The 23,879-nt window shown below is 35.9% G+C and overlaps 1 protein-coding gene across 11 annotated transcripts in view; it reads left to right on the forward strand.

Annotated features, from left to right (window-relative positions):
• Positions 1 to 23,879, forward strand: part of trol (terribly reduced optic lobes) — a 1,731,230-nt gene that overhangs the window by 277,641 nt on the left and 1,429,710 nt on the right. For all 11 annotated transcript variants that reach the window (XM_090387691.1, XM_090387694.1, XM_090387699.1 and 8 more), the window contains one exon: positions 18,217 to 18,333. In XM_090387691.1, the coding sequence (XP_090243817.1) occupies positions 18,217 to 18,333 (117 nt within the window). The remainder of the gene's footprint in view (positions 1 to 18,216; positions 18,334 to 23,879) is intronic.

Consider the following 23,879-nt stretch of genomic DNA (forward strand, 5'->3'; position numbering starts at 1 on the left):
AAGGGGTGCAAATGCATTGTTTGTCTCTCTCTCTCTCTCTCTCTCTCTCTCTCTCTCTCTCTCTCTCTCTCTCTCTCTCTCTCTCTGTCAGTCCTGCTCTCCCCCTCATATATCAATAACTGATCTCTTGTTCTTCACTGCTGCACCTTTTCACCACATCTATAACCTTCCTGAAATGAGGGTTATAAACCTGTACAATTCTGAAGATGTAGTCTAATGAAAGCTTCTTTTAAAGGAATAATTATGACTTTGGCCCTTCTAGCAGACTTTTTGGGCATCATAGATGAAACCAGTTGCATTTCTGTATTGTTGATCCAATTTGTTAGATTACATAATTATACGAAGGGGGACTCAAAAAAATTTGTGTTCACCCAGAACTAGTTGTGATACAATTTTTTTGATACCTTAATCTCTAAAGCAACCACAAATTTTAGTTTTGATCTGACAATTCATTTTTTTTTCTTTGAAGCACTGAATAAAGTGAAGTGTCACAATGGATAAAGTGGAAGAAGAATCAGTGATTTGGTTCCTCTTTCAGCAAAGGAAAACACCCAAAACAATCCATGAAGAAATGGTTTCTGTTTATGGAGAAGATTGCCCAGGTTATGGCATTGTTGCATGTTGGTATAAACAATTCAAATGTGGAAGAACCTCGGTGCATGATGAAGAAATCCTAGTATACCCAGCAACTGCTGTAGCACAAGTGTTGAAAAAATTGAGGCAGTAATCCTGAAAATTGCTGTATTAGCATCAAAGGACTAGTTGAAGAGCTCCAAATTATTGTAGGGACCATGGAGAACAGCATCTGCCAACAGTTGCATATGAGTAGTGTCTGCTAAGTGGGTTCCCAGGCTTCTGATGCTTTATCAGAAGGAAAGGACACAATGTATACATGAAATTTGTCTGTGTCAGGAGAAGCAAGAGTTTTTTTATGGCTAGTCACCATGGATGAAACTTGAATCCATCCCTATGATCCTGAAACTAAACAAATGTCAAACAATGGAAGCATACAGAATCACCCCCCCCTTCCTCCAAGAGTTAGATGCAACCAAGTGCTGGCAAGGTAATCGTACTGCATCCCACTCCATCTGGTGTTGCTCCCATGTCAGTAATTTTGGAATCAGCATGGTGTCTAATACTAACAGATTACCTTTTAAAAGGCTGAACTGAGATGGCAAAGTATTATTCTAGCCTTCCCATTGAAGCTACATGCTGCTATGAAAGAAAAGACTGGGAAACTGTAAAAAGGTGTGCCTGCTCTATGATAATATCCCTGCACATTCCTTGCATGCTGAAGTCAGGTGTGCCCATAATGTGGGTTTGGAATATTGCCACATCCTACTTATTCCTTGCACTCTTGGATTTCTTCCTCTTTTCTGCCCTGAAGTCCTTTCTTCATGGAAAACTGCTGCTGGTTAAATGATTTCTACTGCTGAGCTATAGGTTGAAGGATAGTCAGAATTTCTGTAAAATTGGCCTGTGGAAGTATATTGAAGTCATGAAAGTACCATTGTATTTTGTTTTTACTGCAAGCTGTTGCTTGTAACTCTGCATAAGTGTTATTTTCAGTCTCTTGTTCTCTCTTAAGACTGCTTACTTTTAACTGTTTTCAAATCTATTTACCTTTACTAGTATTAGGCTAAATATGTTATGTCTCTAGAATTTCATTTTAATTTATCTTCAAAGTGTCAACCATTAAGTTGCCATTTTCTATAAAACTCTCCTTTTAATTCTTGTAATTTTTATTAACTTGCTAACTAAATTTACTTTCATTTTCATTTATTTTGATAACTTAATTTTTTTTTCTCATTTTTATTTATGTTTATGCTTTTTACACTTTGACTTGTGGTCTACATCAGAATTGAAAATATTTTGCTATTTTTCTTGCAATCCTGGCTGCTAACACCTGATGAGAGGCCAGTTTTGTAAGTTGTGTGGCAATATCCTTATTTTATCAATTTTGTAATTATATATTTCTTATTAGGCATGTTTTATTAGTTATCTTCACTTTGTCTATCTCACTTTCTTTAAGTTAATTTTATATATATATATATATATATATATATATTGCTTTATTGTCAAATCTGCTTAGATTTAGTATTTGCTGCCTTTGATTGTGCTAAACTACTTCTCTATTGTTCTACCTTCTTATTTTCATTTTCTTGTTATTCTATAAAACACACACACACACACACTTTTTTTTTTCTCTCTGAATTTATATATATAAATACACTCCCCAATCCATATGTGCATGCGTGCGTGTGCATATTTAGGTATATACCATTTGATTTGGTGCATTACTGCCATAGCTGCTAATGTGTCATGAAACCTTTAAACTAAGCCCTCCCCAATAAATCAGCAAATCATTAGCAAACATCATCACTTCCACATTTTCAGTCCCCCATCCTTTTCTCCACAAAATTTGCTGTATCATCATTACTAGCATAAATAGTAGAGGTGAGTGCACTACCCTGTCTCAATCTATTATTAATCAAACAAGCCTGTTTCTAACTATTTTCATACATCTTTGTCCCTCTATCTGGATTTTTAATACTTTCTATCAGTTACTCTCCTCTGTTTCCTTAACACTTCCCATAACCTTTCTCTATGCTACCTTACACCTTTTGCATATCCAAAAAATCATGTACAGATTCCTCCCATACTCTGTTTTTCCATCATTTATCTCACAGCAAAAATTAGATGTATAGTCATTCTGCTCTTTCCTCATCCTACTTTCAATCTTTTCTTGTATTCTCCTTACTGCTATGTGACTATTCAGAGTGATTCCTCTATAATTCTCACTTTTTCCTGTCCCTTTTTTTATATATGGACATAATCCTCTTTTCCAGTCCCTTGGTGTCCATTTTCTCCTGCCATATTGCAACCTCCCATTTTCTCCTCCCATATCTTATACTTTGGTTCCATTGTATAAGACAAAGGTATAATCACCTCCAGGTCTTTACTGGCAAAGTTCTTGTATATCATTGACAGAACCCCATCAGCTGCACCTTGCCAACCTTTGTATAATCTGCAAACTTAGACAATAAGCTTTATACACCTTTATCAGTATCATTAATAAATATCATAAACAGCAAGAGGATCCTGCACAGAACACCATTGCCTGCTTACAAGCACCATCTGTCTTTTGCCACTCTACATCCCTTTATCCATAGCAGTAACTTGCTTCTAATGACACAATGCTCTAATTTGTCTCTAGACTTTCATCTAGACAGTGTTAAAAGCTTTACTGAAATCTAAGCATATAATGCCAAAATTTTTTTTACATCCAGTTCCTTTTTAATTCATTATATAGCAGCTAATCAGATTGTTTAGACAGGATTCCTCCTCCTCCCCTCTTAAAAACCCATGTACATTGCAGCCTTCATATAATTTAATTCCTGTTAATGCGACCCTGTACACTTCATTAACAACTTCATTATTTTCCTGGAACAAGAGTGCCAGGGAAACAATTGCTCAAATTTCCCATTTGATTCCCCTTTGTGAATAGGAGTAACATTTCCACACCTCTGGTCGTCTATTGGAACCCCCCTGAATCCAAGGATGCTCTAATAACACTGTTTAACCTGTAAAGTGTTATGAAGGAAACAAAAATACCCAATCTTGATTGATTTCATGCTGCTGAACATGAAAATCTCATTAAAATTTGTCAGTTGGCTCTTTTCGAATTACAGTTAGGGTCTCATATTAGCAAGTTACCCTACATTATTATCTATGGCTTGGCAAAATGCATGGCAACACCACAGTTTCAGTACCACCATGTATAATACCTCTTATTATATGTTTTATCTTCTCACACATATGCTGCACTACTTGTTCATCAAAACTCAACACATGGGTGAATGGAAAGGGACATTTTATGCCTTTTGCAGTGCCCATGATATGGAGGGAGGCAACAAATCAAGTCACAGACTGTTACTTTGGTATGGTGTCTCATATTAAAAAAGGGATGACAATGAAGAAAAAGTGGACAGTGACGTACCAAATATACTATCAGCAATTCGTCCCGTGCCTCTTGGTGAAGTACTACTTATTCTTGAACTACCCAACACTTGTGAACATCAACTTGATATACATGAAGAAGTACAGCAGCTGTCTACGTCAAGGGATCCACCATTGTGTCCAAACTTTTATCCTTCTGAACCACATAAGATCACAGAAAGTGAGCTTACTGACCTCATCAGGGATCTCAAGCTGCCAAAGAATAAGGCAGAACTTTTGGCCTCTGGAACCTTTTAGATTATTCTGTGAAAGTGACAACATTTCATACTTGAAATAGACTATGATAAATTCTATCAAACAGAAGATGAACTTGCTGTTTGTGAACAGCGAGTTCATTAGACCAACATGAACTCTATGTTGGTCTAATGGCAGCAGTGAACATGAGACACATTCCTGAAGAATGGTGACTATTTATAGACTCTTTTAATGTTAGACTTAAGGCTATGTTATTACACAATGGAAATATGCTGCCTTCAATACCTCTTATGTGTGCCATCCACAAAAAAGAAACATATGCAAACATGGAGAACATCCTCTTAGGTGTACACTAGGCGCCTCCGTAGCCAGGTGGGAAGAAGCAGCAGTGCGTAGCACACGCTTCTTAATTAGACTTCGGAATAATTTCGACATTGTTTATTTAGATTTCAGCAAAGCTTTTGACTCAGTCCCACATGAACGGTTGCTTTATAAGTTGGAACAGGTTGGAATCACTGGGAAAATCCTTAGATGGATAGAAGGATGGCTTCAGGGCAGGAGGCAGAGGGTTGTGATAAATGGCTATTCCTCAGATTGGGTTGATGTAAGAAGTGGGGTTCCCCAAGGATCAGTATTAGGACCACTGTTGTTTTTAATTTTCATAAACGACATTGATGAAGGGATAGAGGGCGTGATGTCTAAATTTGCAGATGTTATAATTGGTAGAGTAGTTAATGATCACTGTCAAGCTGAGCTTCTTCAGAGAGACCTAGATGGACTTCAGGAATGGTCAGAAAAATGGCAGCTGTGCTTTAATCCAACAAAGTGTAAGGTATTACACCTGGGAAACAGTAATCCCAAAAAAACTTATTCACTTGGTGGAGTTCAACTAAACCCAGTACTGGAGGAAAGGGACTTGGGTGTTATGATACGGTCAGACATGAAATTCTCTGAGCATTGTAAACAGGTTGCAAGGAAGGCCCATGGTGTCCTATCGATGATCTATCGAACTTTTGCAAGTAGAGATAGGGACGTGATAATCCCATTATATAAGGCTTATGTTAGACCACACTTGGAATACTGTGTTCAAGTATGGAGACCGCACCTAAAGAAAGACATCGAGCTTCTTGAAAGGGTGCAAAGAAGGGTAACTCGCCTGGTGAGATCGGCAAAAGGGCGTCCTTATGAAGAAAGACTTCAAATATGTGGGTTGCAGAGTTTGGAAACTAGACACCTTAGAGGAGATTTGATTGAGGTGTTTAAGGCTCTGAGAGGCATCAGTAAAATGAATGAGGACAAAATTTTCACGATTATAAATGATGCTAGAACTAGGGGACATAAATTCAAGTTACGGGGGGAAATGTTTAGATTGGACTGCAGGAAGTTTTTTTTTTAGCCAGCGAGTTATAAATTACTGGAATAAGTTGCCTTCATGGGTGGTAGAGGCCGACAGTTTGGGGAAATTCAAAGGTCATCTGGATAGTACTTTCGGGTAAGGGAAGCGCATAGGATGATAGGTTTAATTTCCTTTTTATTTATTTTTTATCTTATTTATTTTATTTTTTTATTTATTAATTATTATTATTTAGTTATTTATTTTATTTATTTATTTTTATCATTGTTTTGTTCGGATTTTTTTTTTTTTTTCGCTGGTGCAGCATAAGCCATAGGCTTTCTTGCACCATGCGGCCGTTACTAATACTAGACCAGGGTTCAAGCCTGTCACCACCAAATACGGAGGATGCGGAAAGGTCAGGGAATGACCACCGCATATCCCAGAGCAATATGGCCTTAGTTGCTAATGCTCCTAAAAATCAAATAACAAACAAACAGGTGTACACTGTCAGAAGTATGAGTGGCAGATATGTGGTGATTTAAAGGTAATCACCATTTTATTAGGACTACAAAAGGGTTGCACTAAGCATTGTTGCTGTCTCTGCGAGTGGGATAGTCATGCCAAGAATATGCACTACGAGAAGAGAAGTTGGCCTTAATGAAAATCATTAACACCTGGAAAGAAAAACATAGCATTTGAACCTCTGGTAGATCCAAATAAAGTTTTGCTTCCACCATTCCACATCAAACTGGGGCTTCAAGAAAATTTCATGAAGGCTTTGGAAGTGAATGGTGCTACATTCACATACTTTCAAGAGAAATTCCCAAGACTTAGTACAGAGAAGATGAAGGCAGGCATTTTCATTGGTCCACAAATAAGGCAACTTTTCAAAGACTAACAGTTCAAATGTGTCACTTAGCAATAGTGAGAAATCAGTGTGGAAAGCCCTTCAAAATGTTTTGGCTGGTTTTCTAGAAAATGTTAAAGCTGGTAACTACAGGCAGCTTGTGGAAGATCTTAAATGTGGAAGATGCAATTCTTGCACTCACACCTGGATTTCTTCCCACAAAACTGTGGTGCCAGCAAATGGAGTGCTGCCATGTTAGCCGATTGTTGGATGGTGAAAAGGGATGCTCCCAAAGCTGAATACAAGCGAAAGGGTCTTGTGTTTGATGCAGGTATGTTCTTAGCTACATCTTACTTCCATATAAATAAAAAAATACCTTTTTATAAATATAAAAAAACTACTTTTTTTGAAAACAAGAGCCAATCTGCCATTTTAAGCACTATTTCTATGTTTAGCTCCCCAAAATCTATAAAGTAAACTTACTTTCATGCCTGTAACAAGATATGACCCAAAATTTATTTTTCAGTCATTATAGCAAAGGGTTTACTAACCTCTTTGCCACACTGCTCCATTTAATACATAGTGCAGCATTTGGAAGATGAAACTGATATTAGAAAAAAGAAATCCCATGTATGAATAAACTAACATTTGTTTATTCAAAGTAACTTTGTCCATGTTCACATACTACATGCAATGATCACAAAGCGACCAGAACTACTGGTGGAAGACTGACTAGTATATTGTTTAATGTTCTCATTACAGCTCTTTGAATAGGGTTGATGTCATGAAAATGCTTATCAGTAGAGACTGCTTCTACAGGGATGGGATACCCTTAAATAGAAAGGGTGCAAGAATATTTGCATGGTGCTATCGAGGCAGCATAAGGAGAGTCAGAAAACTGATAGCTTAGGGTGATACACAGACTAATAAATTAAAAACAGCTGCAGGTAGAGGTGATTCTTGCACTGCCTCAAAACAAGCAGCAGCCTTGAAAGCAAGGTGCTGGGGATTTCAAAGACTGCTGGGAGTCATTATGAAACAAGTTTGTTTGTTTGTTATTTGGTTTTTAGGAGCATTAGCAACTAAGGCCGTATTGCTCCGGGATATGCGGTGGTCATTCCCTGACCTTTCCGCATTCTCCGTATTTGGTGGTGACGGGCTCGAACCCCGGTCTAATCAAGAAGCGTGTGCTACGCACTGCTGCTCCTTCCCACCTGGCTACAGAGGCGCCAATATGAAACAAGTAAATATATGGATTGTGTTAGGGTAACTAAAAGTAAGAACAGGTGCATGTCTACTTGCATGTACACTAATGATAGGAGAATAGTAAATAAAATTGAATTTTAAATGCTGGTCAAGGTATCAAATGCAGACATTGTTGAGATAATAAGAGATGTGGTGTCACTCAGATATAAGGGATGCAGAATTTGAATATAGGGAGTACAATGTATACAGAAAACACAGGATATGAGGGAGGGGTTATGCTCTTAGTTAGACATAATTCTCTAAGGCAATGCATCTAGTTGACATGGGTGGCAGTGCAGTGTTGTCAGTTTGATGTGACATAGCACTGGGAAAGCAAAAATGAGAGGAGTGTGTTATAGCCCTAATGACTGTGAGGAATACACCAAACAGCTATACAGAGAAATAGTGGGCCAGTAAATCAGAATGTCTTATAAAACTGTAGACATTTTATTAAATATTTATAAATTTATAATCTTAGTAATTAATTGATAAGGAGATAACTATATTTACTTTTCACTTCAGTCAACTACAGAAAAAGAAAATATTCAATTAATTTTAAGAAAAAATTAGAATGTGCCCATAATGTATAATGCACTGCATACATTACCTAACTTCTAATGGAAGTGTGTTGTTGGATGTTTAGACATTACTTGATAAGAAAAAGTTTGATCAATACCCCATTTTCTGCATATGCTTCCTTGATCCCTGGAAATCTTAAGATCAGTCATATCCTCCTGACCACAAATCTATTCATATGAATGAGAGTATATTTGCATATTACTCTAGAACAAGGTTGGATCAAAGCCAAATTTTCAACAAGTTCTCTTGGTCCTTTGGAAAATTTCAGGTTCAGCTAAGATTTCAGTCATTTCCCCCTCCCCCAACATACACCAAAATTGGCATAAATGAAAGTGTTTTCACATTAATTGACAAGAAATTCAGATTGCTATCAAATTTTCAACATATTCTTTTAGCCCCTGGGATGGTTCTGAAGTTAAATTTCATAGCATTTTTCCCTCAGTTTCCCAACATTACAATATTACCAGTATTTCCTGTTATTACTATAAATTTGGAACAGGCACTCCAATCCATTTCAAAATTTCAGTCTTGCTTAGAATATTTTAGGAATCTTGGCAATAAATTTTCATGTTGATGGGTTTGACTTATTTTGTAAGTCTTATTCGGTAATTATTACTCTTTGCAAATATGCCTGAAATGTAATGTACTGCATCTATTAACTAACTTGTATATCTGGTTTATTTCATTAAGAGATGAATTCAAGCATGTATCCCCAAGATACATAAATTAAGACATTGTTCTGTTTCATTTAAGTATTATATATTTTTTGAAGTTAGGTTTATACCTCATGATTAAATAGGACTTCATTCCTAGTTTTGTTACATTTAATTTCTTATGCGTAAGTTTTCTTACATTTGGTCTGCAGTTATTTTTTAAGTTTAAATCTCTGTGATAATGAAAAGATATTTTTAGATTATTTAATCCTTTTCTTCTTTTTCTTCAAGAGGAGTGTTTCCATTTACAATGGGTTTCCTCAGCCTACAAGTTATTTCTTGTTAGGAATTTTTTCCCGCCATAAAGTGTTCAAGGTGTCTTGGTCGGTTAAGCCTCGGGCTGTCATGCACTCCTGTACTCCATCCATCCATGTCCTCCTAGGTCTTCCTCTTCTCCTTCTTCCAGGAGGTATCCATTCCAGGATAGCCTTTGGATATGTTTTCTTGCATCTGTTTTACATGTTCATACCATGTTAGATGCTTTTCTTTGATGGTGTCAATAATCTTTTTCACTTCCATTTTTTCCCTTATGTCTTCATTCCATTTTCTGTATCTTCTAGAAGTTCCTGATGAGCGTCTCCAAAAATCCATTTCTGTGGAGAGCAATTTGTTTTCCGCTCGCCGCCGACTGGGCTAGCCAGGTGGGTAAAGTGCCTGCTTGGCAGCCCAAAGGTCGTGGGTTCGAATCCCGCCTCGGGCTTGGATCAAAGTACTGCAAAAACCTTGGGAGGTGCACTATGGCCACAGAAGCCGATGCGCCAACAACTACCAAAAAAAAAAATTTTCTGCTCGCCTATTCAATGTCCAGGTTTCTGCTCCATACAGTAGAAGACTTTGCACAATCGTTTGAAATATAAGTTTCTTTGTTTTATTTATGCTCCACAGAACAGAGTTTATCATGCCGATAGCCTTTCTGCCGTCTGTAATTCTCTTATTGATCTCTGCTTGGGATGATCCATCACTTTGTAAGATTGATCCCAAATATTTGAATTTATCAACTTGTTTGATTTTAAAACCTGCAATATTTAGAACGTGTCCCGGCCCTGAAGACAACATTTCAGTCTTGCAAAAATTGATTTTTTGACCCCCATTGTTTATATTCTGCAAACAATTGACGACATGCATACTTTTCATTTTCTAAGTCTTGTGCTATCACCACCTGATCATCTGCAAAAAGTAAATTGTGAATATAGGTGTTCTTATTAATCAGCAATCCCATTTTATTACATTTTTTTTGACCAGGATCTTAGGCAGATGTTGATATAAATTTTGATAAGTGTTGGTGACATGCAACAACCTTGTAATAAGCCTTTTGAAGTGTGGAATTCAGGTGACAAAGCTGATCCCACTTTAATTCTGCATCTATTATTCCTGTAAATTGCCTTAATAATGTTAATCAGTTGTCCATCAATATTTGGCTCTTTCAGTGCTTCCCATGAGTTTTCTTGGAACACTGTCATATGCCTTTTCAAGGTCAATGAAAATCAAAGATTTTTTTTCCCTTTTGATTGGCATTTTTCAAGGATCTGTCGTACTGTTGAGATATGATCTATACATGACCTCCCAGCTGAAAAACCACTTTGTTCTTCTGATACCTCTATTCGGGCTTCTAAATGGTTCCTGATTCATTTTCCAAGGATCTTTAACAGTGGGTTCGGGATGCATATTCCTCTGTAATTTGAACAGCTTTTCCAATTGCCCTTCTTATAAATTGATGTAATATATCCTGTTATCATTTCTTTTGGTATTTCTTCTCCTCTCAGTATACTATTTAACAGTTTTTGTATCAGAACAGCCACTCCTCTTTCTCCATATTTCAGAAGTTCCATGTAAACTCCTCCAGGTCCAGGTGATTTGCTATTCTGTTAGGGAAGTGGAACTCCTGCTAAAGGAGTTCCACTTCCCTAACAGAAACTTTTAAGCCTGAGTCTTCTACACCAAAATCCTCCATTGTCTTGAACTCTTCCCGGTCTTCTTTTAAGTCCTTCATAGTAATCTGTCCAGTCTTTCAAAGGTATTAATTGCAAACCAGCATTGTGTTTATTCTGTTTTCTCAAGTCTTTAAGGACTTTTCACAATTCCACTGATTGCTTGAAGCGCAATTTGCTATTAATAGTTGCGCATTTCCTTTCCCATTCTTCATTTTTTGCTTCTACTACCAACCAATTGGCTATATTTTTTTTTTTTTTTCTCTCAACATAAATGTTCCTATATGCATCATTCCTATAATCCAGCCATTTCTGATATGCAAGTTTCTTTTCCTCTACAGCAGCTCTTACTTTCTCTGTAATCCAGGTCTTTTTTGGGCCTTGGCTCTTTTTGCCTAGGATTTCATGAGCTATTTTTTAACAGTATTTTTTAAATATTTGTTGATTTCTTCAGTATTACCTTTTATCTCTATGTTAATTGCAGCATCCAGTCTCTGGGTGAAGTTGTTTCTAATGCTGTCGTTCTGGAGTAGGTCAATGTTAAATTGATCCACTTGTAGCATTTCTCCTTTCCTGCGTTGTTGGTTGTCCACACATTTTCTTAATCCAGTTCCACCTCAGTGTTGTTTTAACAAGAAAATGGTCAGATCCACATTCAGCTCCTCTATAAACTCTGACATTTTTCAATACATATGTCCCTGAATGTTTTGAAATAATGTAATCTATAACTGGTCTAATTTGGCTTGTCTCCTGTGACCAAGGATATTTATGGATATCCTTGTGTTGGAAAAATGTGTTGTTTATTCTCAATTCAAACTGTTCACAAAGATTGCATAGTCTATCTCCGTTGTTGTTCCTCTTTCTCTCCAAATCTTCCAATAACTTTGCTATTTTGTTCAATTCCTACTCTTGCATTGAAATCTCCCATTAGAAATATATCTTTGTTCTTAGGAATTTTTTCTATTAGTTCTCTCAGATCCTCCCAAAATTCATCCTTCAAGGTATCAGCGGTGTCATTAGTCGGGGCATATTTAATTTAATCTTTTATTTAATCCTTTTAAAACCTTAAATATCTCAATTAGGTTAGAATACCTAGTTTCCAGATGTACATTTTGTAGTGTGCAGAATTGTATCCTTAACTAATCTCGTCGTTCTTTATACCTTTTCCAGCAGGTTCACTTTTTTTTTTTGAAACACTGTTTCTATTTTGGAAAAAATGGAAACTATCTATCTGCCATTGTATGTAAACCACCTTAAACATAGTCTAGCATACAATAGAATAATTATCTTTGTTTCCACAGGTTACTACTTCTCATAGAATTAGAAGCCATTTGTCAGCCCTGTGATAATTTTATGAGATAATCTTTTAATCTTTAACTACCTAGATTTGTTGTTTACTAAATTTGTTGTTTATTAATCTGGGATTGTTTCCCCCCTCAGCTGCCATTTTCTGGATCCTAAATAATTTATCTAAGAGTAGAAGTAGCATTCGTTCGAAATGCCTTATTGTTGTTGACTCCCCTACCTAGCATCATATCATAAGGAAATGTAGACAACAAACTGATAATATCATTATCATGTTGTTAATTAATATTAGAAACATCTAGGGATTCAATGCCAAACTTAAACTCCACTCATGGCATTGATCTGTGAATAGCAACAACCAAATGGACTTAAATATCAACTCTGGATAAAAAAAAATAAAAAAAATAACATACTTCATCCATAGTTGATAAATTCCTGAAACATCTAACCAACATTAAGAATTCTGTTTTTTTGAAGTTTTTCTTAAAAATCAGATCTAATAATTCAAATACCTTCATAAGGTCTATCAGCAGATAATATCTGTCATTATGCATGGAAGGGTGTAACTTGTATATATTGTTACTCATTCAGCTTGTGCATTAAGAGAACAACGTATCATGGACCAAGTTTTAAAAGTAATTATTCCCAAACAGAATTACTCATGTTAAAATATGTATCATATGCCTGTATATCATATTTAGACAGCTTATTGATAACCAAAAATACAGTTCTCAAATACAGCGATAGTAAGTAGCATCTTAAAAATTCTATGTTGTGATAAAACATGCCTTGTTATAGCATATAATGCTTATATTACACATTTATCTTAAATGAAACGTTTGAATGTTTTGAAACATTTTTATTAATTTTTCTTCATGTCATAGCTAATTGTTTGAAACTTCACTATTCTGCAGACAGCTGTCTAGTTCTGTGGCCTGGTTTTCTTGCTTTAATATCTTACTTTCATAAGATATTAAAAGAATACATCCCTATCATAAATAGTCCTCTATTTATGAAGGGACGCATTTCCAGAAAGTATGAGTGTTAAGTGGAAACATTTTTTCCCCCCTTTTGAAATCACTGGTATAAACAGAGGTTACATTCCTGTGAGATGCTATTCTTTCATAATTCTCATGTTGAAAGTTCATTTATGTCATCTGTGCCCAGTGGCATACTAATGGTGGGACACTAGTAGCAAAATGCTAAAAATCCAGTGAATCCTATCCGAGTATCTAACTTTATTTTTCTGTAAAGGGGAAAATTTCATGTTTTGTTGAGCAAATTTTGCTAGGCAGTTCTGTTCCTAGTTGTGCCATTGTTTGCTATTCAGCTGACTTAAGGGTATGACAGAATCTTTAATGCAGCAATGACACTTTGATCTATCAGCTGTAAATGTAAATTTTTTTTGTTTGCAAAAATGCAACCAAAGTATCATCCAGATCAACTTTTTTCCTTGAAAGTGCCATTTTTTGTTCATTATAATTTTCTGTGGAAAATTTAAAGTGTCATGCCACTGGTGTGCAGCAATAAATCTTTCTATGTGGCATGTATACATTAGTACAGGTCAACCATCACTAATCCAGCTACTGGTAATCCAGTTCCACCGCTAATTCAGACATAATTTCTACGAATGTAATTTCAAATTTACCCAGGTCGGCGCACCAACTTGCCGAGTATTAGTAGAGACATATGATGCAAGAAAGCAAGCTTATGCAGCATCAGCCAAAAAAAAAAAAAAAAAACACACACACTCCCATTTCACCCCTCCATTCGTTCGAAATACCTGTCCAGCTGAGCCTTAAATTTATTTAGGCTATCAACTTCCACAACAAGGGATGGAAGTCTGTTCCACCAACCAACTGCCCGCTGGCTAAAGGCAAATTTCCGCACATATGCTTTGCTGTCTCCTTTAATATAACTGGATAGGTCCCATCCACCCCGGGTGCCTTTTTTATGTTTATCCTCAACAATTTCTCTTCCACTTTCCTCTCAGTTATTACAAAATCATCTAGCTCACTGCCAGAGTTTACTTCACCTCTGGCATTCCCCTTCCTGAATAACTCCATGTGTGAATGTAGATGCAAAATACTCGTTTAGTTTGTTAGCCACCTGAGCAGGATCCTCAACTGCTGAACCATCAATATCCAGTGGACCAATCTGATTCATCCCTTTCCTTCTAGAGTTTACATAGATAAAGAACTCTTTTCTGTTTTTCTTTGCATCCTTTGCCAAGGATTTCTCATAATCTGCCTTTGCCTGCCTAATCTCCTTTGTGACTTGGTTACAGACCAGCTTATATCTATCATAGGCTTCCATGTTACCTATTAATTTATATGTATCCCATGCATTTTTCTTCTCTGCCATATGTCTCATTAGTTCTTCTGACATCCATTTAGGCTTAAATCTTGAACAATATTTCTTAGTTGGCATGTAAAGCCTAGTAGCTTCCAAAATAAGTTCTTTGAATGCTTCCCATTTTGCATTTGATGTTGGTAACATCATCAGTTGGTCCCACTGTATAGAATTTAAATACTGTCTCAGACCATCGTAGTCGCCTTTATGAAATCAAAAACCCTTCCCTTTACCCCTGATAGTAGTTACCTCTTTGAGTAAATCCCACTTCAGCACACTGTGATCACTGCCACCTAGTGGTTCCTTTTTCTGCAGATTCTTAATGCATGAAGAATCACTACTGATAATCAGATTAAGAGTATTACTCCCTCTGGTTACCTCCCAAACATGCTGATGTAGAAAACAATCATTCAATAAATCTACAAAAGCCTTGCTAGTGTGTAAGTTACCAACCCACAAATTCCAGTCAATATCTGGGAAATGAAAATCCCCCATTATAAGACTCTGATTTACTGGCCCACTATTTCCCTGTACTGTTTCTTTTTATACTCATCAGAGTCATTAGGCCTATAGCTCACTCCTACTCAATTTTGATCTCCCAATGCTTATGTCACACCAAACTGACTCGACACTGTGCTGTCCAGCGATGTCGACTGGCTTCACTTCCTTGGATTTTGTGTTTCTTAACTAATCTTGTTGCCAAAGTTTTGGTGGCATTAGTTGCAGCATCAGCTGTTGGCATGAACTCGTAAACACAAAAGCCATTCCCACTTGTTTTTCTGCATTTATTATTATAACCTGCTCACATTTATCCGCAGCCATGTTTCCAATGCATAAAGGAAGTGCCTCATGTGGTGTAAAGTGAAACACTGTACATTGTCCATAACAGATAAAGTTGAACTTCTGAAAAAACTCTAAAGCGGTGTGAGAAGTTTAACTCTGCTTAATTGTAAATTCCAGAAATTTCTCTCAGTTCCTCTTATCTTAGTAATTTTATTTTAGCCATTCCTTTTTAGATTTTTTTTTTACAACACACTTATACAAACTTGCAGAAAAATGCAACACAATATGATGGATAATACAGCACGCTAACGAACTTGTTTTCACAAAATCTCTAACAATACTGACAAACTTATTGCGATGTTTGAGAGTTTTTATCGTAATTAGTTTTATTTCAACGCTCGCTGCACATGCAATAAACTAATCACAAATGATCTTCATATGTATGGCGTAATTGCATCACACATATGTGGCCGACACGGCTTCTCAAGATATAAAGTAACCAACATATGTGGCCACATATGTGATATGAAAAGACTTTTTTTTTTTTATATTTTAAGCAAAAAAATGACAACACTGACATTACAATATTTATTTTAGAATTACTAATAGTTATTTCCTAAATAATTTTTGGACCCTGGGGAATTTTTTTCTTAAACTAGCTTGGCAGTCAACGTGTTAAAAGTAGGAGGTGGTTAACTGTTGGGTAAAATGTATGTGCTAAAATAACCACTAGTGATCTGGCAAACTCACTAATCCGGTACCCCACAGGTCCCAATGCTGCTGGGTTAGCGATAGTTGACTTGTATTAGTACAGGCAATATGATGCAAGAAAGCAAGCTTATCGCATCAGCAAAAATAAAAAACCTTCCCGTTTTCGCCCATCCATTCACTCCAAAAGTTTGTCTAGTCCAGCATTGAATTTATTTAAGCTGTCAACTTCCATGATGGCAGATGGAAGTTTGTTCCAGCAATCAACCACCCTCTGGCTAAAGGCAAATTTCTGCACATCTACAATCGTATTTCCTCAGTTTGAATTTATTTCCCCTCAGGTGTGGAATCTGGGAAAGAGGAAGAATCCCATCAGCATTGATGTCTTACCAATTTGATTGGGTACTATGATGTGGTCACAAAGGAGCTGGATGTAAAAAATAATTTTTATATCACATACTGGATTTCAGGAAAGCTTTTGATACTGTTGCACATGGAAGACTACCGTACAAATAGGAGCAGTATGACATTAAAGGTAAGCTGCTACAATGGATAAAAGGAAGGTTGACTGGGAGAAGACAGTGGTACTCAATTGGCACTGTTCTTTGTGGACTATGTTATTAGTGGTGTCCCCCATGGTTTGGTGTTTGGCCCATAGTAGTTTTATGTATTTATCAGTGATATTGATGAAGGTATATCGAGCCTAATGTCAAAGTTTGCATATGATACAAAGGCTGGCAGGGTTGTTAATGACAGTATGCTGCTGCAACAGGATCTGGAAAAGTTGGGCAGATGGGCTGAGAAGTGGTAACTGAAGTTTAACATTGACTTCATATGGGTAGCAGTAACCCCAGAGAAACGTACCAACTGGGTGATGTTACACTCAGGGCAGTGGAGAATGAAAGAGACCCGGAGGTAATTGTGCAGACAAATTTGAAGTTTTCTCAGCAATGCAGATAGGCTGCCAGAGTAGATCATGGGGTTTTATTATTGATATACAGGAATTTAGCTAGCAGGGATAAGGAGGTAATTATCCCCTTCTATAAGGCAATGGCCAAACCTTGCATACTGTGTAAAGGTCTGGAAGCCACATTTTAGGAATGATGTAGAGTTGCTAGAAAGAGTACAGAGAAGGGCAACAAGACTGGTGAGGGGAACAAAGGGGTGCTCTTATGAAGAAAGGCTTAAAGTCTGCAAATTGTAGCATTTGGAGACTAGGCACCTGAGAGATGATCTGATTGAGGTGTATAAGGCCTTGAATGGATTGAGCGGGCTCAATGCTGGTGGGATTCTTCCTCTTGCTCAGATTGCAAACCTGAGACGGCATAAACTGAAATTGAGGAAAGACAGTTGTCAAATAGATGTGTGGAAATTTGCCTTTAGACAGCAGATGGTTAATTCTTGGAACAAACTCCCATCTGTTGTTATTGTGGAAGTTGATAGCTTAAATAAATTCAAGGAAGACTTGGACAGACTTTTGGAGTGAACGAATGGATGAAATGGGAAGTTTTTTGATTATTTTGGCTGATACTGTATAAGTTTGCTTTCTTGTATCATGTGCCTCTGCTATTAAGGATCTTTTTATGAAAAAGAAAGCATTTTTAATTCAGTTTAGATGTGTTTCAAAGTTTAAATCAGAGTAACTCTAATTTTTAAATTATGCAGTTTAATTCTGTTATTTAAATTAGGATTGTTTATTTCCTGATTTTTATTTTTTTTTATTTTGTATGTTGCTCAAATATTTTATTTACCAATTTATCCCTCTTTTCTCCTGTATTAATATTTCCATTTGGAATAAATTACTTCATTTATATTACACTTATACATTAGTTTGTGTTGCATTACCTTATGCTTAGGCTAGTATATCATCTCTATGCAAGTTCTGAAGATCAGTGATCATTAAAGTTTTTTTTTTGTTACAATGGTCCATCTTGAATTTAGATTCAGCCCTTAAGATTAGTTTTTTCATATAAAATTCACTCTATAAAACGCACTTTTATAACCTAGTTCATTGATTACACAATATGTATTTTGTACAGTGGCAAAAATGCCTAGACTAGTTCTCCTTGCAATAAAATCATGGTGTGAATGTCTTTCAGTTAACATAACTACTTGATATTTTCATGAATTTAAAGTCATTGACATTCTTAGCTGCTGAAAAATGTGGTATAATTAGTTTTATATTGATAATTCAATGTCCTATAGAGGAAATGATGTGTTCTCCGGATGAGTTCCGTTGTGATGATAAGACTTGCATTGACGGTTATCAGCATTGTGATGGAAATTTTGATTGTCCAGATAAGTCAGATGAGAGAGAATGCCGTAAGTTTATGTTGCTGCTTTTTAATTTTTTGTTTTATTTTTTTAGTATTCAGTATTTCTTAATGGCATTGTTTGTTTTTATTATCATTTTATAAATTGCTGCTTTCTTAGATCTGCTTTTTTATATTCACTTATTTTATAACCAGGCATGCCTCAGGGCTTGGAAGCTGTGTAATTCTCTATCAGAAGCAATGGAACTGGTAAAAGATCAGCTATTTCAAATTATGGCAACTAGCCTACATAAACAGTGTACAAATAATTTATGCTGTTCAGAAATTAGCCTTTTTTTTTTTTAAAGAATATGCAGGATTAAAGGACTTAAATTCTAAGAATTTAAAATAATTGCTGTGCATGCAACTATCAGTAATATTAAGATTAGTTTTTTTATTTTTGTTTGCTTTAAATGTTGGTTGATTTACTGGTCTGTCTGGTATTCTCTTCTAAATTGTAATGGTAAGTAAATGAATTTGAAGAGTCTGTTTATGAATTGGCTCATCAGTAATGTGTTCTGTAGGTCTGTCTGATTTTTTAATTATAACAGTTTTAGATTAGAGTAGTCATACAGGCTTCTTGCCCAATTATCCACTTTCCATTAAAGTCCTTCATTATTCCTGGTTATTTCCTTGTGTGAGCACATGCACACACATTTCTATCATAGTAAGTGTGTAAGGTAAGGTTAGATTTGATACAAGTCTAATTGAAAACTTAATTTGGAAATAACACTTAGCAATAAAAAAGATTGAGGAAAGTAGGGTGTATTAATAAATAAATATGCAGGGTTTTTGTTTTTTCTACCATCATACTATTTCTTTTCCTTGCAGTTTTGCAATTAAATTTTTTGTACCGACAATATCATTACTCTGAAGAAAGGTTTGGAAATTTGGTTTGCAATTTGAATACTCTCCAGCTGACAAAAAAAAATGGTGATATATGGCACTGAGTAAAGTATTTGTTATTGAGGACTACTACACAAGTGGAAAAGAAATTCTTTCTGATAGAAGAAGATATTGTTAACACTTTGGCATGCATGAAGTGATGCTTGGCACTAACTTGTTAGATTAGTGAATTTCTCATAGTCTGAGGCTTTCAGTGCTAAAACCTTTTTAGTATAAACATTTTGATATAATGGAAGTGACATATTGCAATTGTTTTCATTGATATCCATAATTGGATAGCGTTGGCCACGTGAAGCACAGTGATGCATTTGCTGTTAAGTTCTGATGGTTGTGAACAGTTCTGAATTACTTAGTGGGGTTGCTCTGTCTTATTGTAATTGTGGCCTTTTAAGGTATGTTGGAAGGAGCTCATTCTTCCAACTTGGTAAGGAGTTTAATGAACAGAATGTTAAGCAATTAGAAATCCTCAGTTTAAAAATGTCTCCCATAGGCAGAGTGAAATATTTATAAATTCTGAAATAGTACTCAAAAATTATCTTTAACTTGTGTATGTATATCTTTTCATTTTTATTTGTGTAGTTAATATTCATACCCTTAGGTCGTTTTCCCACGCAAGAAGTTCTAAACCTCCAGTCCCTTGGAAAACTTCTTATCCAGATTCTACTGTATTTAGATTAATGCATATTATTGAAATTGTGTGAGATTAGATTAATTGTTTATTTGCATTACATTTATATTAAGTCTGTATGGTTCTGACTTAATATGTGTGCCTAAAGGTACAATTTAGTTATAACATATTTGCATATGTTTAATCCAGTACTCACCTTGAGTATTGTATACAGGTCTGGAGGCCTCATTTTAAGAAGGATGTAGAGCTGCTGGAACGAGTACAGAGAAAGGTTGCTCTTATGAAGAAAGGCTTGTTTTGCAAATTACAATGTCTGGAGACTTAAGCACCTGCGAGGTGATCTGATTGAGGTGTATAAAGCTTTGAATGGTTTGAGCATGCTCAATGCTATAATTGCCTGAGATGGCATAAATTCAAATTGAGGAAAGACAGTTGTAGGATAGATGTGTGGAAGTTTGCCTTTAGCCAGCAGTTGGTTGATTGCTGTAACAAACTTTCTGTCATAGAAGTTGATAGCTTAAATAGATTCAAGACAGAACTAGACAAACATTTGGAGTGAGTGGATGGGTGAAATGAGAAGAATTTTTTTTTTCCCTTTTGGCTGATGCTATATAAGCTTGCTTTTCTGCATCATGTGCCTTTACTAATGCTAATACCAAAAACTAAAAATTGATGATTATACAAAGATCATTATCAATCCATTCATCCACATGAACATTCCTCCACTACTCATCAGGGGCTTTGAGCAGAGAAATGACCAAACAAAATGAATGGTTCATGCATACCCATTTCTGTTGTCTCAATAACAGGTTTATCAATTGCATTACATTTTTAGTGCCTTATTAGTAAGGCTTATTTTTTCTCTTGATCTGAAATTTTCATCTGAAAATATTGGTTAAATTTATTAAAGGAGAACAGCAAACTGGGAGTGGAATCTAAAGCCCTATGGGTATATATCAAATATATATATATATATATATATATATATATATATATATATATATATAAAAAATAAGTTAAGACTGAAAAACTCAAACTTGCAGCAGTAAGCAAGAAAGGAGGGAGCATTCATAATTTCTGCCTGGTTTTGTAATTGGTCACAGTTACTGACCAATTTCAATTAAAATGCTATTGATTTAAATACAATAAAAAATCTAATGTTATCTATTGGGCAAGGAGTGGTATAACTTTTCTACAGCATAACAGCCAGTGAATGCTTAGCACAGTAACCTATAATGCACATACATTCTCCCACCCAAATGAATTTCAGCTTAAGTGATAAGAGGACAGCACTTGTTAATTTGTTGGATGTGGATATTTATTATATAGCTAATTTATGAATATAGCATATTGGAAATTTTGAAAGATATTTGGATAAATAATGTGCCATTTATTATAAAATTGATTTCTTTTCAATAAAGAAAACTTATAGATCTATAATTTGTAATAGGTAATATCTATTATAGATATTCAATAAATAAAAAGTTCTTTTCTTTATTGAACATCATTGTCTCGATGTATTTTATTATTAATTATATATATTTCTTTATTGATTCTATATGGTATTTACTACCTGTGTTTAAAACCCTGAGTTAGGGATTTTCTAATTAGTGGTTGCTATTAGCAGTTGCACTGTAAGTTATAGATTTCTGCAGTGCTCTTGATTGTGACTTTGATCACAACTTTAAGCTGTTGGTGTCTGGTGATTTTTCGATGACTGAGTGATTCACAGGTGTTCTGTACAGATTTACATTGAATAAATAAACAGTTTTTTAATATTTATGTACTTTTTACTTTGTGAATAGCAGTTTACATTAGAAATAGTAAGTGATGGCAGAGAAAGGAAAATTACCTTACCATTTATTTTTCTGATTTTACTTACCACTAATCTAATAGACACATGAATACTTATTGACACTGCCCATGCCTCCATGTTGCAGGGTTTGAAAGCCTGGCAAAATATCCTCTTGCCAAAGTCCAAAAAGTATAAACAGATGGATTATATCAGCATTTCATCTTCTGTATCAAGGAATCCATCTTAGCTGACTAGACAGCTGGATGAGTGGAATCCTGTTGCCATACAGTGCATGTAAACACACACACACACACACACACACACAGATAAATTGGCTAAACTTTCATATTAGAATTGGTCGTGACAAATGATGCAAGAAAAAGCTTATAGAGCATAAACCAAAACTCTCAATATTGCCTGTCCATCTCCTTCAAAATGGAATTTATTCAAACTGCCCCTTTCATTTCACAACAACAGATCTAATTTTTTTATAACAAACAACCACCTACTATCCTGCAACCATCCTTCCCCAATTTGAATTTTTCCCCTTGTATATAGGCTGGAAAAGTAGTAGAAAAGGAATGTGATGCAAGCATATGAGCTTATGTAACATCAGCCAAAAAAAAAAAAAAAAAACAAATTTCACACAAACATTTCCTCTAAAAGTTTGTCCAGTTCCTCAAATTTATTTAAGTTATCAATGTCCACAATGACAGATGGAAGTTTGTTCCAGCAATTAACCACCTGCTGGATAAAGGCAAATTTCCACACATCTATTCTACAACAGTCTTTCCTCAGTTTGAATTTATGCCCCCTTAGGTGTGTAATCTGAGCAAGCAGAAGAATCCCATCAGAATTCAGCATGCTCAACCCATTCAAGGCCTTATACACTTCAATCAGATCACCTCGTAGGTGCCTTGTCTCCAGCCGCTGCAATTTGAAAAACTTAAGCCTCTCTTTGGTACGAGGATCCCTTCATTCCCCTCACCAATCTTGTTGCCCTTCTCTGTACATGCTCAAGCAAATCTTCATCCTACCTAAAATGAGGCCTCCAGACCTGTATGCAGTACTCAAGGTGTGGCCTAACCATTGCCTTATACAGAGGGACGATCACTTCCTTTTCCCTGCTAGCAAAATTCCTGTATATCATTGATAAAACCCCATGACCTGCTCTGGCAGCCTGTCTGGATTGCTCAGAAAACTTCTGACTACACAACTACTCCCAGTTATTTTTCATTTTCTACCAACCGAAGTGTAGTACCACACAGTTGGTACGTTCCTCTGGGGTTACTTCTACCTATATGCAGTACTTTGCATTTGTCAATGTTAAATTTCAGTTGCCACTTCTCAGCCCATCTTCCCAAAAATTCTAGATCCTGTTGCAGTAGCACACTGCCATTACTGTTATTAACAACCCTGCCAACCTTTGTATCGTCTGTAAACTTTGACACTAAGCCTGATATACCATCATTATCATTGATAAATATACAAAACAGTGGGACCAACACTGAACCCTGTGGGACTCCACGAAGAGCAGTGCCCATTGATTACCACCCTCTGTCTTTTCCCATTCAACCATCCTTTTATTCATTGTAGCAAATTACCCTTAACACTATTCTGTTTCAATTTGTACAGTAGCCTTCCATGCACAAGTGTCAAAAACTTTCCTGAAATCCAAGTATATGAAATAAAAATTATTTTTTGCATCCAGTTCCTTTGTAACCATATCATAATATCCAATCAAATTTGTCACACAAGACTTTCCCTTAACAAACCCATGCTGTCTGAATTATTGCTGCAGTCTTGTCTAGATGATCCAGCAATGCTTCTTTAACCAGTGACTCCATTATTTTACCTGGAACAGAAGTTAAACTAACTGGTTTGTAATTACTTGTCACCCTTCAATCCCCCTTTGTGAATTGGGGATACATTTGCACATCTCCAGTCTGTGGGTACCTCCCCCTGAGTCCAAGGATGCTCTCATAATTATGGCTAATGGTTTGCTTACTTCCTTTGCTGCCTCCTTTTAATATAACTGGATAGATCCCATCACCCCAGATGCCTTTCTTATGTTTAACTTCAACAATTTCTCCTCCACTTTGCTCTCAGTTATTACAAAATCATTAAGCACCCTGCTACAATTTGATAACCTTCTGGCATTTTCAATCCTTAACAACTCCTCATGTGTGAATGTAGATGCAAAATACTCATTCAGTTTGTTTACTAT

The sequence above is a fragment of the Mastigoproctus giganteus genome, chromosome 13, assembly GCF_048544385.1.
Source record: "Mastigoproctus giganteus isolate SK-2022 chromosome 13, ASM4854438v1, whole genome shotgun sequence".
Lineage (NCBI taxonomy): Eukaryota > Metazoa > Arthropoda > Arachnida > Uropygi > Thelyphonidae > Mastigoproctus > Mastigoproctus giganteus.